Source organism: Vicia villosa, linkage group LG2, assembly GCF_029867415.1.
Source record: "Vicia villosa cultivar HV-30 ecotype Madison, WI linkage group LG2, Vvil1.0, whole genome shotgun sequence".
NCBI classification, from domain to species: Eukaryota; Viridiplantae; Streptophyta; class Magnoliopsida; order Fabales; family Fabaceae; genus Vicia; species Vicia villosa.
Window position 1 is genome coordinate 5,126,227 of NC_081181.1, and position 16,497 is coordinate 5,142,723.

Sequence of the window (16,497 nt, forward strand, 5' to 3'; positions counted from 1 at the left end):
ATATTATATTATTATTATTATTATTATTTATTTTTAATGTAGGGTCAAATTAGTAAATAACACATTAGGTGTAGGGTCAAATTAGTAAATAACATTTTAGGGTTTTTGTTAGGAATGGCTATCATGATGACACGTGGCTAGGGTTGCCATCATGACAACCTTCCATTTATATATATTAAGATTAAAATAACTTTACACCGTCTAATTCAACTAAGAAACGAGACATTAAAATCATATTATTTTTTAAAATGATTTGAAAAATTAATGATTTTTTTGTTGTAAGATTGAATAAAAAAATTTACACATTAAAATTTTTATTTTTATTTAAATATTATTATTAATTTAAATATCTTTAGTCTAGAAACTAGTATACGTTAACTTAAAAATGATTTTTGTAAATCATATTTTTTGAAACATTTCTTTAACCTAGCAGCAACAGTAGTAACAGTGAATTGAAGAAATTTCCTCTCTTTGGAAGCGAAATCTGCAGATGCAATCACCACCGTTCAGCTCGGCCATGGATTATCAGCAGAAGCAATCACCACCGTTCAACGAGTCTTCCGATTCAAAGGTTAGCCGGAAGTATATTCACAATGATCTTACTTTCTATGTTCTTTCAAAACTGCCCATAAAATCATTGAAACGCTTTGGATGCGTACGCAAATCATGGTCCAGTTTATTTGATGACTCTCATTTCATGACAGTGTTTCGCAACCATTTGATATCTCATAACAATTGTGATGATCATCAGCATACATTTCTCCTCATATATCAACCTGACTGTGATGATCATTACCATCCTGAATTGCATTTGCTCGATAGTAGAATCAAATTAAATTTACCACCTCCGTTTTCAGAACATGACCATTCTCTTAGTATTTTGGGCAAAACAAGTGTTAACGGTATTTTTTGTATTGGACAAGATTTAATAGGGGGAAATAAGGTGAGATATGTATTGTGGAACCCAGCAACAGAGGAATTCGTCAATATTCCTCCAAGCCCCAATGAGGTTATGTCAAAACACCCTCTCCTTAGTGTATTTCATAAATTTCATGGATTTGGTTATGACCAACTAAGAGATGACTATAAGGTGATTCAGTATGTATCATTTGATAGCTCAAGTTGTGTTGGCTATGACCTTGATTCTCCTCCACCTCAAGGTATAAGGTATGACTCCTTTTTTGAGATATATAGTCTAAGAAATAATTCTTGGAAGATACTCCACATCGACGATATGTCTCTGCACTGTGTAGGTAACGCATTTCATGGTGACGAATTGTATACGGATGGTGCATGTCATTGGTTGGTTAAGGGTAAAATACATGATACAATAGCTCTCATGTCATTTGACCTCAGTCATGAGGTGTTCTTAACAACACCCATTGATGAAAGATCTGAGTTGGATTATGGACCTGAGTTGGATTATGGACAATTGGCGGTGTTAAATGGATCAATTGCTTTAATCATAAATCATGACAACAATAATATTTTTCACATATCTATTCTGGGTGAACTCGGTGTGAAAGAATCATGGATCAAACTATTTATTTTTGGCCCCGTGCCTTCTATTGACTGGTCCCTAATTGGATTTGGGAACAAGGGATACATTTTCTTTAGAAAAAAAGATGATGAGCTAGCCTATGTTGATTTAAGCACCCAAATAATTGAGGAGCTTGGTGTTAAAGGGGAGGATTGTTGCTGTAAGATTGGAGTTTATAAGGAAAGCCTTCTCTCGATTCGAGGATCAAGTAACTAGTTTTTTTTTCTTATTGTTTTCACCTGGAGGTATATTGGCTATGGTTAGTAGGATTTTTACCTTGTATTTGATAATTTAACAAGACATTTGGTGATATGGATCTTGTTTCTTTTCTATTTCATTTGTAAGGATGATATGTTTTCTTTAATGAATGTGTTCCAATTTTACTTATTATATTATATATCTATTTTTGAATTTCTTTTCAATATGCTTGAAATAGATAGATCAATCAATGTCTCTAATATTGCTCTTTAGATATTGTTTAACATCCAGCATATGGCTTAGTAGTAAGCTTAAATGCAGTACCAAAGCATCCTCATTTGAAGATGATGCTGAGTTTGTATAGTTAAGAGTGTGAATGTGCTGAAATTAAATGCAGGTAGTGAAGTGAAGACCATTAGGAAAGAAAAAGCTATATTCGTAATGCTTTAGAAGGTTGTATGTCTTTGTTTTATTCTTCTTTATTTGAAAATTATAGTGTGTGGTATGGTGCATGTTACACGAGCTTGTCTATAATTGCAGAGGTGAATGATTTTGTTGCTTCTCTGTCTATAGTTAATAGTATTTATTTTTAGGAGTGTTGTTGGTTTTGACATGTATGTTTGGAGTACAGTATTGTTCCACTAGTGCCTCAAAATGTTATATATTATTTTTGCCTGTACACAAACAAATTGCAGCCTTTGTTGCTGATTTTATCAGCAGGGTGTGAATGCATAGACTTATCTATGTTATATATAAGAATAGTTTAATCATTTCATTCAATGTTTAGGGGTGGAGTTGAGTTTGAGTGCCTTTGAGGTGCCAAAGGCATGTCTCTGTCCCTATCTCTCATTAGAAAGACAACATTCAATGACAGGGATGTCAGATATAAATCTCACCAAAAAGAATTCATAATAGAATAAATAGAAATAAATATGATACTAGAAATAGATAATGATATCAACATGATATATTCATACACTACCATTTCATGATAAAAAAAACAAGATAACATATATTATAGGCCTCAATATTTTAATTTAGTGATTAGATAATTTTTTATTTTATTTTATGAAATTTCGATTTCAAACCATGACCACAATGATAAAATTGTTTGTGACACAATTATGTTTATATTTATTTTTTAAATTTAAGCTAACCTAAAATGAGAAAAATTACTTGTATAAGCTTAAAATCATGAAGAGTGTTATGAATACTCCCTTCAATCTAATTACTAATATTATTTACGGTTAAAAGAAAAATACTTTGTTTTCAAAACTCGATATTATGACCTCGAATTTTTTTTGCAAGAAGGATTAATATAGTGATATATTTGTAAAAGACACGTTGCGAGACAAATTAAAATAAGTTTATCCATGCACGACTCCCTTAAAAATAGAAATTTATAAAAATAGAAATCTATAGTGTACCATTGACTAAGTAGACAATTATCATTCTTTATAAATACCTCACCATCTTGAAAACCTTTATAAAACACAGAGCTCCTCACACATCTCTCACCACCGCAAACAAACCCTAACCACCATCAATTACCAAGACCTTTGACTATCTCTTACTCATAAAGATTCCACACATTCCTGTCCTTTTTGACTAGTACATGTAATAATATAATAATTATACACACAATAATAGAAACAAACATAAAAAAGATGTAAACTAAATAAAAACAACTCACAGCGAGGGCTGTTTAGTCTCTTCAATATTTATTGCATGAACAAGTCACAAATATTATTATATCTCAATACTAGTATTACGTTTTTGTGATTGTTTGCAAATGATTTATTTTTAAACAAGTATGATACACTAGTACACAGGCTTTGATATCTTATCTCAAGACATATTCAAAATTGTCTCCAACTTTCTTTCCTTAACATGACTTTGTTCCATGTTTCTACTGAGGTTGTGGCCTTGTCTGAACAATATAAATGTCTTTTCCAACAAGACATCCTTCCACATCCTGTGGGCTACCAAACTTTCTCTCCAGGAAAAACCCAACTGCACAAAGCCGTTGACCAAGCTGTAGACGGAAAACTGGATCAACTGTCAGTGGTTTCTTGCTGTAATCCACAGTCAAATGGATAACCTCCCCATCCGCAGGCCCTGCACTGTGTACAATCAATTCCTCACTGAAATTTGCAAAAGCCAGCGTTTGCACAAGCCCGTCAAATTTCCCACATGATATACGCCATGGTGTACCCCGGGTTCCAGAAGCCAGAGTTTCACCAAGGCCAGAAGCAATTTCGGCCTCCACAGAATTGTTATCCTGGTCTGTCGGGCTCATAGTATGTAGTACAAATGATAAATCTGGTGAAAGCATTTCTTGGATCAGAATTGCCATTGAAGCTTCCTTCTGAGGCACGCCAGCAGCTCTGCGGCTCAACACTGCCCTCCGTGTGTACAGTGAAGCCCATACTCTGCCAACCGCATCTGCAAAAGCTGTTGGATTGGAAGGACTCACGTTTGGTATTGAATCATAAAGTCCAGCTGCTGACATTCCAGCCAAATCTTCCACATTGGCGCTGGATCGAACAATCAAACGTGCATTGCTTGGAAACAATTTTCCAATGCTTTCAATGACGTCTTTTGATAGTTTCTGGGAAGAAATCAATTCCTGGAGTTGATTGCATAAACCGTCAAGTTCACCATCCTCCAGTTTTGCTGTTTCTATTTTATCCAGTAAGGACCTGAATATTTCAGTGGAGTTGCTCTTCTCTAGCTCCAATTCCATGGATCCAAATGGTAAAACTGCCCCAGAAGGAACTTTAAATGAAGCAGGCACTCCCTGATCGCTGTAAACTGTCATTCAAAAACTAGATTTTAGAAATGTAATTTGTAAGAATACATTATTCTCATTCAATATTAAAATTTACATCTATAACTCTGATCGATCATCAACAATCAACATAGCATGGGGTCTTCCAGCTTAATTGAAAGATCTCCAGATAAAATAGTATAATTTATGTTAACACTTCAGTCTATTCAAATACAAGAAAGTACACAAAGCAAGGCTCCATTGAAAGAGAGGAAGCATAGCTTGGCACAATGGTTGGAGTTGCTACCATGTGAAAAAAGGTCACAGGTTTGAGTTATGCAACCAACCTCTTGAAAATGTAAGATAAGACTAACTATAGTAGACCACCAAAGAATATTTTTAAGCAGAACCATGCAAATCCATATGCATGTACGTTTTCAACAATGATAGAACAGACAACATTCGAAAGGGTTTGAAATGTTATTTCCGCATAAACCCAATTATGAATAAAAAGATATCCGACATTATTTCAGTAAAGTTCTCTGAAGATAAAGTATTAAGAGGAATGATTTTAAAAAAGTTCTTCAGCTGGAATCTCTTTCCCTATGAGTGTTGTTAAACCAAAGTAACTAAAATAGTGTACTATTAGAAAGATTGTGATGAGGATACTCACTCCCAGTCTGTAAGATTGATACTATGTACGTCATAGGTATTCAACACATATTGCTTTTATTACCTTTATCAGAAGCTGAAGACAATGATGATAAGTGACCACATGCAGCAGCCTTTGCACCGGAAGTCTGTGTTTCAGCATCAGGAAGCAAGATAACTCCAGAACCCTTTATACAAATTGAGTTATGTTCAGTTGAGTCCCTTAGTATAGATAATTTAAATAATAATATAATAATAAAAATAATTGATAAATAATGTGCATACAAAAACAATTACTCTGAACGTTATGAGATTAAATTTGAATATTTCTCATTAACTATGAAAAGGTTTAAGCCACTATTTATATACATTAGAGGCATAAAATCTAAATAGGAATGCAATCCTATCATAATCCCTACAGATACCAACAAATCTTATTAGAATAAATATTAATATCTAAACACTCCTAATGTTGACACCTGGGAACTAACAAACACTGGGAATGATTATTGGTGCACTTACGAGCACCTAGTAAATGAGCACAGCAATAAAGAGACCCTGGAAGCTGTAATGCAGAGAGAAAATAAAAAACAATGCCTGGTATTCTAATGACAAAGCGCTTGAAAAGGAAAGTGGAATCCCACACTGGAAAGAAAATGAGCTGATCCATTCATTGCTGAAATCCGGTGAAAAAATGTCCGCTCGGAAGACCACTGAAAGAACACGCACGTGGCGGCACATGGGAAGGAGTACGAGGAATCGAGGATACACTATGGGGTTCAAACTGGTTTTAAACCAGATGGCATGGTTGCTGGAGCAAAAACTTTAGTGGAAGGCAGTCAAACTTACATGTACTAATTGTAAGATACTGAAGTGAACAGTGACACCCCAGAAAAGATCTGCAATAAAGGACTTTGAATCCACAATGAAGGCTGGAAGAAATAAGAAACTACAACTGTGACGGCAGCTAGGGTTTACGCAGAAGCAAGACCTCCAAAATCGGGAAAAACATTTCAAACTTATGCTAATAGTACAAGCATTAATTTGCTTAAATAATTACAAATAATTATAAGTGTTCAGATCAGAGCCGCCTTGCAGAAAGACATTTCCATTCTCCCTTAATTTATCTCTATCCTCGTTGGTTTTCTTCTCATCACGGTAATAGAACATTTTATCTCTAGGTTCCACCCAGAAATCAAAATCATTAGAATTTAAATTTCTTGTCAAATTGTTTAATTCTAAATATCACCACTTTCAACAAACTAGAAGTTCATTTGTAAATACAAAAAAAAAAAAGTCAAAACATCGCTAAAAATATTGAAATGAATAATTCTGCCATTATCTACCTGACTATATTTGGAGATTCTACCGGCAGAGGAAGCAGGAACCTCAACTCCAGATAAATTACCCTCAAAAGCACTTTCAACAGAAAATTTGCCGTCAGGGTCAACTGAAGAGGCCAACGTCAGATTAACACCAGCAGCGGATGCTTCCAATCTGAAAAGTTAGAAACTAGAAAAGGGTAAAATGGAATATATTATAGAAAAAGATCTGTTCACAATCAAAATAGTTTGAAGAAGGAAAAAACGAATATTATTATTTGACCCATATCCTAACATTATAGATTTTAATTTTAAATACAAACAGTCATGGATGGGAAAATTGTCTTGGAAATAACCTCACACGTGACCCAACAAGTCTTTGAATATCAGCAATTTTTTCATCATCTTCACATGTGACAAAGACGACCTTTTCCTGTAATAAGCAATAGCTGTATGAATGTCAATGACAATTTAATACTTTATAAGCACGAAACTCAAAATCTTTAGTTGGAATTTGCTTATTTAGAAATAAAACTTGCCTGCCGGGCCCTAACACCTAGATGAGATAAGTGAGGCAGCTCTTGCTTAAGGATAGCTCCCACTATGTTCTTCCCGGCAGCTGTTACCTGCCAGCGGAATCAAACTTATTAATATTGATATATTTAAGACTTCAGTATGCTCTCATCTCAAAGAAGTATAAATATATACCTCTTCATCGCCATCAGCTTTGTTAACAATGAGGATAATAGGACCTTCCACTGGTGATGGTAACAAGCCAGGAACAATTCTTTCAACCTAGGTAAAAGAATTTAAATTCATTTTTAATCATAATGAAGTGAGAAGGATTTTTTTGTCATTTGGATGAGTATAATTCCTCCCTAGCTAGTATCTTACTTATTTGGTTCTTACTTTTGACTTTAATTTATGATTGTGTAAAGAAGACTATAGACGTCCCTCTTTCCCAAACTTAATGACTTTTCTTTGATTATTATTAATAATAAAAAATTGCGACTTGTTCTAATTTGTGTTTGTCATTGTGTCTTAAACTACCCGTTTTCTTCCTATTAATATGAGACTTTTGTTTGAAAGTTAGTAATAAATTGGAGCAGTACATATTGATATTTGTAAGAAGTTAGGCATGATTAGCATTTATGCTCCATCTTGAAGCAGTCTTGGTAATATTAGTATGATGATGTATTCTAAGACACCAGCGCAAGGGGTTATTCACTTCATTAAACTCAATAATGAAGGTTTTTTTATAAAGAGCACTCTTACACACACGCATGCGCATGATTATCATATTATTTGTTACAAGACACCACACATGGCTTCTCTAAACATTGTGCACACAGGGTAACTATCTGAGTAGCATCGTACATGATTTCTGTAAACACAACTCAATACCTGAACCAATGTTCCTAAAACAGCTCCGGGAACAATAACATCCCAACCTTGAGAACCTAGCGTACTTCTCACAGCTTTTAGAAGAAGAGTACATAGTTTTGAAACCTGAAAAATTACACTAAAAATTTACAGTAGAGAAGTTAGAAAACATACTAGTTATGTTAAACGTAATGAAATTCACAGTGTAAGACTAAACAAGACAAGAAATCACAGATACTGTTGAAAACACTACATGTTATGATTCATGTAAATCTCCTCTCATTATAATTTAAGGATAATGCATTATCATACCCAGCACGAATCTCTGCTTCTGTAAATGTTTTGACACTGTTTTCAGGGATTCCTAGAGCTTTTCCTAGGATCTGTAACATTTAAAGTAACAACTTTGTTTTTTCAAAATATATATGTGCACAACATGAAGGAACAGGAACCAGGTTAAAAAACCAAACAGTAATAAATATCAGGCTTCAACTCAGTAATAAATTACTATTTAACCTCCACTTTTTGAGGAAATATCTTAAGAAGTTCTTCAGTATATTCCTCAGTTAGCCTCTTGGATCTATCAAGAGTAGCTTTCAGTCTCAATGTCCAAATCTTTTTGCCATCTTCATTTCCTGAGAGAAAAAGGGTGTACAGTTAAAAATAAAAATAAATTAGTCAAGACTGTTTACAAGGTTTCAACAGACAGAACAATTCAATCAAAGACCTAAGAAAGTTACCTTCGCTTTCTGAAAGGCCTCTTGTACTCCAGGCAATAAGCTCATTTTCAATAGCACTACATTCTTCTGGTTTCCAGTTAGATAATTTCAGCTGGTGGACTCCAATAATAAGGGCTCCAAGTGGATCATTCCAAGAGTTGACATTTTTTGACTCCAAATTTGCAGCTAGCCAAGAAGCACCTCCCATAACTTCGAGCACATTGAGAAATCTATTTATATGAGTTCAGAAGTTAATGCTTTACCAAGAGGAAAATCTTGTTATTACAACTGGCATGAAGCTAGAGTAGTTTTATATTTCCAAATTCCATCATTAACAATTGTCTAAATTTGAATAAAATTATCATATATTACGCCGTTATAATGCATTCGATAATTGATAAGTTCAAATAATTCTTTAAGTAAATCCAACATGATCTAATAAACATCTATCTTCGTACAATTAGAGAAAATATGCATTATATTACAGTTATAATGTTGAAATATTTTAGTATTGACTATCATCAATACCTGTTGATTTTGTTTTATTTTATTCTACCTTAATTTTAGAATATTCCATATTAGTCTCTCCTATAAAAGGATTACCTTCTCATTACAATAAACATACAATTGAGTCTCTATAATATTTCTAGTTGTGCCTATCATCTAAGTGGCTAGCAAGAATTCCATGCCTATTGCAAAATCATGTGCCCCCCATATATTTTACAAAAGTTGTTCAACATCCAAATATCTGATGATTGCTAAAAGTGTAAATTAGGAGAAGGTAAGCCAAAAACCTGCTCAAAAGAACAAATGAATAATCCTCAAGCCCAATCTCACAGAGGCGCCACTGTTCCTCCAAAGAGACAAGAATCAATAGATGTTTCAACATTCTTTAAATTACTATCCATGCTTAAGCTTTTGCTAAATAATTGAATAAAATTAGTCTCACCTTTTGACGCATGGCTATTGCAGAATCTGGAGCATCATTCCTGAGGCCACTTTCAAGACCCTTCACAATAATATCTCTCAAAGCATTCAAAGACTCCATGGTTTTAAATAAAAGTTTAATTCCTTCTTCTTTTGAACCTGTTGATTCTGCTGTACCATCCATATTCTGGAGAAGTACAAAAAGTTCTCCTTTATCAGTAGATGCCATTATAAGAATGGCTTTTAGTACCAAAGTCAATAAGGGTCAATATAACTTAACCATAAATTCATAATAGTGGAGTGAGTTTTTAGCGTGCAATAACTTAACAAACATAATAACTCAATTTCATGCTAAATATGATGAGCAGCAAACTATTTTCAGGACATAGAAGAGGTATTTAGACAAAGAAAAGGAGGGGAAGAGAATCTGGTTGAGAGAATTTTGCATGATAGAGGATAGGAAGTTAGGATCCAAAACTAATCAATAAAAGATACAAGAGAATCAGAAAAAGCAAATGCACCTTTTTGCACTCGAAAAATGAATTAAGTGATGACATGCCATTTTCATCCAGAGATTCATAAATTGATTCTAGCTGTTCGGCAAGACTGCAATACAACAAATTGATAAGCGGGATCATTAATTTGTTTATCTCATAGGATTCTATATGACTAGTTTTCATATTATTTAGTTATAGCAATAATTTGTTTCTTGATTTCCTTATTTCTTTAAGGTTAGGAGTCTTACATCCCAATAAATAGGAGTCAGTTTTTAGTCTTTAGTATCAAGTCATTATCAATTCTATTACACTATAATAATATTCAAAAGTATTTATTATTTGTCTTGTCCTTAATTTATCTAAAACCCATACTTCAACACCTCCAAGATAAGAAAACAACTACATAGTACTCGGTCAGAGGACTTTATGACATAAGGATATACATGATTACTTCAAAGTTCAGGTTTTCCTATAAACAAATGGGGGAAATTTAATTATCACTCGATTGGTTTGCAGCCCAATTGTGCATTTTGAAAGTTTCCAAGATAAGCGAACAAAATCCTAAGATGGAATTAAAATAACATACATCATAACAAGAGAGAGTGAATTGAAGGCAAAATCAAAACAAATCTGCAATTCCATATGATTACAAACTATAATGAGTCAGCTTTGTGATTCACGTCAAACCTGCCAGCATTAAAGAAGTCTTTGAGTTCCCGATGAAATATCTTGAACTGCTCTACAAATGCCTCACTATATTCTCCAGGGTTCTTTGTGATTTTAGCAAGCATGGCTTCTGTAGCAACCAAGTCTTCAGGACCAGCATTACGGTGAAGCTTGTTTTGTATTGTATGTTTAATTTGTTGCTGAAAATATGTAAATATATGTATGTAAGACAGTTGACCTATCATTAACAATGAACTGCGATAAGATTCCTTAGTCCGCGTAGTTTAGGGAAAATAACCTTAAGGTCATGTGGAATGTCATTTCGATGAGCAATATCTCTAATTCGAGTCAGAGGAACAGATGCCGTGAATTCTGCCTTGAAAGATGGCAAACATGGATGAATCTTTCGAATAACTAGAACTTCCTGTATATTAAAGAAATTATGATAAATAAAGGAAGTCAGACATAAACGTGCTGAAATGAGACCAAAATAATGTCATTTTCCTAACTATCAAGCTATCCCCATATTAAAATTTATGGGTAGAAGAGAAAAATAGGGGAAAAAAGAAAAGAGAACAAAATTTGTTAAAGCCATAACTCAATTTAGTGCTGCTGCATTAGCATATGTATATACAAACATGAGTGATGTATAAGGCTACAGTACAGTTAAATCTATGATAGAAATACGCTCATGAGTAGTCGTATCGTATGACATATGACTAAATGCCCTAATAGCTATTATTCAATTAGGACTAAGATAGAGAACCAAAAAGGCTGTCCTTCAAGGTCAGCATGTCTAGTGTTGAAAAATAACAATAAATCACCTGTGGAGATACATCCTTTTGACTTGTATGTCGCTCTAACTCCCGAAATATAACCCTTGAAATCTCAGCATGCCTGTTGGGACGGTGGTGACCTCCATCTTCAAAACATGGTATTTGCCCTGTGTTTATCCACTGCATAATATTATTTTAGAAGGGCTCAGATGGTGCTATAAGAAGAACATAGATGAAGAAGGAGGAAAAGTCGTTGCAAGACCTTGAGATAGATAGAAGTGTATATGAGAGCCTCCAATTGATCTTCCCCGTGAACACTTTCAACTATATCACGTACAATCTCAAGCTTCAAATTGAATAGTCGAGATAAAGTTAGTGCTGCAGCTGAGATTCAAATTTAAAACTGCAGGAAAGAACCTTAGAAATTTATTTCCAAAAATTGGCAATAGACAGTTTTACAGATTGAATATGAAATCTATATCAGCAAAAATATATTCTAAGAGTTTCTATATCAGTGGTGAATCAAAATGACATAATGTGATGATAATAGGTAAGATAAGAGTACCTTTCTCCACCAATTCCTTGCGCTTTGATCCCCTTGAACAAACTTGAGAGGCAAACCTTGAAGACCCGAGGTGTCCCAAGTCCTTTGTGCTTCATTGCTATGATGCTCGTTGGATTGCATGAAGGATATAGATTTACCTTGCCATTCTCCCACAAAAGGACTCGATCCTGCTTCGAAAGAAGAAGAAGAAGCTTCCTTGTCAACATTTGACTTACTATTATCTCCTACATTCTCGCTATCGTGATCGCGGTGTTGTTCTTGTTCATCCAAAGGAAGTAGGTCCATAGCCTGGTGTGTTGTGTTCCATTTGGCAACAGTGTGAAAATTGCCAGAGTCGGGCAAGTTCAAGACTCTGTTGTCTCCAGATTCCCAAAGTAGAGTACCATGTTGGTTGACAATGATGAATTTGAATTCAAGGTTTTCGCCTCCGTTGAAATGGAAGTCGCATACCCATCCATTTGGTGTCCAGTTGAATGGAACATTAGTCTTCCAGGAACCGAATTGTTTGGATGATCCTAGAAGGGCAACATGTTCGCCGAACTGAACTTGGTGATCTAATCGAAGATGTAGATGAACATTATCTTTGTTGGTAGTCTTGTTGTTTTTTCCACCTTTCCTGAGAATTGGAAATAGATAACAAAATTGATAAGTGAAGTAATAGTAATAATTTAGAAGATAGTAGAAGAGAGTTTTCAAACCTAGATTGTTTTTGGGGGGAGGAGACAGCAGATACAAGCAGCGGAAGAGTGCGGGGAGGAATGTGATGGCGGTGGATGGAAGAGGGGAGGAGGAATTGTAATCGGTTAAGATTGGAGGGAGTCTGGATGATTGAGTGAGTACAGTACAAAGAACGACAGTGTAGAGAATAATTCATTGCCACTCAAACTCAAACTCAAACTCGTCTGGGTTTGGGATTTTTGGAATGAGTAAATATAGAAGCTTTGTCTTCTATCGACACACGTGACGTGGATTATACTTGAACAATTTTACAAATTATATGTGGTAATCGTGTCAACTGCCGGGGATGCTACGCTTCTTTCATACATGTCGGTACATACATTATTCATGTTCTTACATGTCTATTTAAGAGTTGATATTTAAGAGTTGATCTAATCAGTTAGTGTTTCTCTTAAGATCTTAGATATAAATTATGTTATTATTTGATAAAGATAATTGAACCAATTCATAGTGGGTTGACCTCTAGATTCTATCTTTAAACGAGCCATTGGTAGTGGACGGTACGATTGATCGTCTTAGATTAATTAGGTGAAAGGCCCAATAGATGTGTTATGATTTTAAACGGATTCTCCGCTAGTGGGAGATGATATCAATCCTCTTGAATTAAGGGAAACTACTAGCTCATACTTGAGCTTAAACACCTTCTTTTTTTCAATATCTGCTTTGAACTAAATGAAACTTCAAAGGATCCTTTCAATTTTTTTTCAGCGATGGTGAAATCACGAGCCTTAAACTCTATTTCTTTGACCTTGGCCACCAAGGCCTCTTTCTCTTTTGTTAGGGCCTCCATTATTGTTTGCCCTTTAGCGAGATTCTCTTAGGCGTTAGCAAGCTTCGACCTTAACTCGTTCTTAGTTTGAGCATATTTTTACTGATCATTGCGCTCCATCAACAAGACTCCCATCCTTGTAGTCGTTTGGGAAGTCTTCGGGAAAGCGAAGGAGGATGCACATGAATTCCAGAACATAAAAATAAGGGTTATTCCATATAGAGAACGGAGGAGGCGGATCATTCTTAGCGGGCGATAGATGTTCACCAGGCCCATTAGATTCATGGATCTGGATCGTCTTACCCTATGGGATAAAGGTGGATCCCACATCCTGTTTTTAGACTTTAAAAGCGCGAGGTACCTAACGTATGTCGCCTTCAAATTGCCTCTTGGTTCCTTTCAAATTCAAGCCATTCTATGCGATTATGAGGATTATTTGATCCTGAGCGCCCAACCCTTTCTTGGCTAAACGCTCATTCTGTTTTGCCAAAGTAGTTTTTGACATTTTATCAACAAAAATCCCAAATATGGGCCCATAAGACATTAAACATACTCAAATATTTAGTCATGTCATCATCATCCCCCTGATCCAAGATAATCATGGTGCGAAACTCCATGACCTCGTAGTCACTTAGAAGTTGGACTACCTTCATCTCGTCAGGTGTGAGATAGTCAAATTCATACCTCGTGATGACCACTGGATTGTCCGTCTATGTTAGAGGAAATTGAGGGGCGTCCTCCTCAGCTCCCTAATCACCTATTGATTAGGGTGGGTGCCCATTGTCTGATTATATTGTCCAATCCCGAGATGACTCGCCCAATTGTAAGAACACGGATAAAGATGTATCTCAATATGCAATAGTGCAGAAAGAGAGTGAAAAGGGGAGAAAGCCATGTTCTCCTGAATAATAGGGGAGTTAACTGTCCACTCTTCCCGCACCTAGAAATGGTTGCATCTTCCTGATATTACGAGAGTCAGGCCCATGACTTTCTCTAAATATCTCAGTCCTAAGGTTAAGGATGGGAAAGTTCACTACCTAAAACACAGTATACAAAACTTTTCATGTCATTATGTGAGTTTGCTCTAATACCACAAACAAACCTAAAAATCCTGACAATCTTTAATCACTACGGATTATCACGTATTGTACTTTTAACAAGTATAAATTTATGAGACTTTTAAAAAAATGGTAAATAAAACAACATTTTTTATACGAACTTTTAAAAATCCAATAAAAATATATAAAAATACGAGATATTTCTTAACTAAATATTAATTTTGATAAAAACATAAATATTTACTTGTAAATGTCAGAGCAAGTCTAAAAAAAAATGAAATAATTCAATTCCTTCCGAAAATTTTAAATATAGATTTTAATTTTCCATTTTAACTTTTTTGTTTGTCAAAAGTGTATTTTGGTCAATTTGTTGAAATAGTGGGGGTGTAAGGTATAACCCTAGCTAATTTGCCAGCCCTAATTTTAATTACAGATTATTTTAATTTATATAAATTGTTTAATTTTGATATACAGCCAAAGCAAAAATATCACTATTACTTATATATTAAATTTCTAAAATACATATGATTGAATTAAACACTTCAATTATCTGACGTTTATAATTTAGTGTGAAATGACACTATATAGGGTCAGTTTGTTTCAGCTTTAAAAAAATAGATTTTTTCTTTGTATTTTTGAAAATAGATTTTCTAAAACCGTTTTTTAAAATATTACAAGTTTTTTTATATTCGTTTTTTCTAAAATGAAACACTTAATTTGACATTTTATAATATAAACATACATAATTGAAGACCAAAACTTAGTCAAAATCATAATTTTTCAAAAAGTTGTATTTCAAAAATGATTTTTATGAAAATCTATTTGAAATAGCTTCAAAATTAAGTGATTTTTTGAAATTTTGATATCCAAATTTTTTTTCTCATAAATAGATAAAATACCTAAAATCACATTTTAAGAATAACTATTCAAACAAAAATTTTATTTGAAGTTTTTATAAAAAGTTTTTTTATAAAAAAAAATTTCACATAATTTGGTAACATTATAAAAATCATTTTTAAAAAAAGTCAAAACAAACGGACCGTTAAATCAATTCTTTAAAAAGAATTTTAATATTGATATGTTACAAAAAAAATTAAGCTTTGGAGTGTTTCAATGGTTCAATTTTTAAAGTTTGACATATTTTACATCACCTAAATCTTCTTTCAAGCAACACCGATCTCCGGTACCTATCTTATGGTCTAATTCACCTTTCAATGAAGGGCCACGACACCCACGGATCAACATCAACACAGTCAATCTTTGGAAGCCAAACCTCAGAATACAAAAAAGTAATTCTGTGAAACATCATCTATGACTTCGAGTAAATAAAAAAATTCCATTAATGACCCTTTATCACACTCAGGGTTATCAATTTTATTTAAACCAAAGCATTTCCAAATCTTTTTGTTGCATATGAAATTAAAACCAGAAATCATCAATAGAAGTTCAAGGCATTAATTTATGAATATAAAGAGGATTATTTATGAATATAAAGAGGATTATAGTAAAAAGATTAGTTATTAACTATTGATGGAGCTTCCCAAGCAAGATTAAAGACCTATTTGCGTGTCTCCGGAGTCGGGATAACACTAAACAAATCTAGAGTTTGAAAAAATGAAAAATAAGATCAATACACTCCTTAATAATAAGACCAAAAGACGAAATATTACGCTTAAGGAGATTGATACTATTAGCTACTAACTTGCAATCAACCTCGAATAACATGATGGAAATTGAATTCGGAAACTAATGAAGAGCTTCCAAAAGACCATAGATGTTAAAAACCTGCATCCACATTACACTTTAAAAACCCTAAACCACATGCCCTTTCCCCTTATAAATCAACCTCTTCAACCATATTTATGGTACACCACAACAACTTTCGTTCCCTAGTCATGTTCCCTTCCTCTACCAATGC

General features: G+C 34.0%; 2 protein-coding genes across 2 annotated transcripts; one reads left to right on the forward strand and one right to left on the reverse strand.

Annotated features, from left to right (window-relative positions):
* Positions 1 to 420: 420 nt before the first annotated feature.
* LOC131645788 (F-box protein CPR1-like) lies at positions 421 to 1,930 on the forward strand. The gene is made up of 2 exons (XM_058915997.1): positions 421 to 1,160; positions 1,254 to 1,930. Exons 1-2 carry the CDS (start codon positions 491 to 493, stop codon positions 1,754 to 1,756), a joined length of 1,173 nt encoding a protein of 390 aa, XP_058771980.1. The 5' UTR covers positions 421 to 490; the 3' UTR covers positions 1,757 to 1,930.
* Positions 1,931 to 3,413: 1,483 nt separating this feature from the next.
* LOC131648875 (phosphoglucan, water dikinase, chloroplastic-like) lies at positions 3,414 to 13,010 on the reverse strand. Its single transcript, XM_058918603.1, has 19 exons — positions 12,713 to 13,010; positions 12,015 to 12,630; positions 11,712 to 11,795; positions 11,498 to 11,629; positions 10,972 to 11,097; positions 10,695 to 10,873; positions 10,032 to 10,116; positions 9,533 to 9,697; positions 9,378 to 9,430; positions 8,605 to 8,813; positions 8,381 to 8,499; positions 8,177 to 8,247; positions 7,886 to 8,003; positions 7,190 to 7,276; positions 7,021 to 7,107; positions 6,838 to 6,914; positions 6,506 to 6,656; positions 5,245 to 5,347; positions 3,414 to 4,552 (listed from the first exon to the last, which is right to left on the reverse strand). The coding sequence occupies exons 1-19, from the start codon at positions 12,886 to 12,888 to the stop codon at positions 3,648 to 3,650; spliced, it is 3,543 nt and encodes a 1,180-aa protein (XP_058774586.1). The 5' UTR covers positions 12,889 to 13,010; the 3' UTR covers positions 3,414 to 3,647.
* Between the last annotated feature and the right edge of the window lie 3,487 nt (positions 13,011 to 16,497).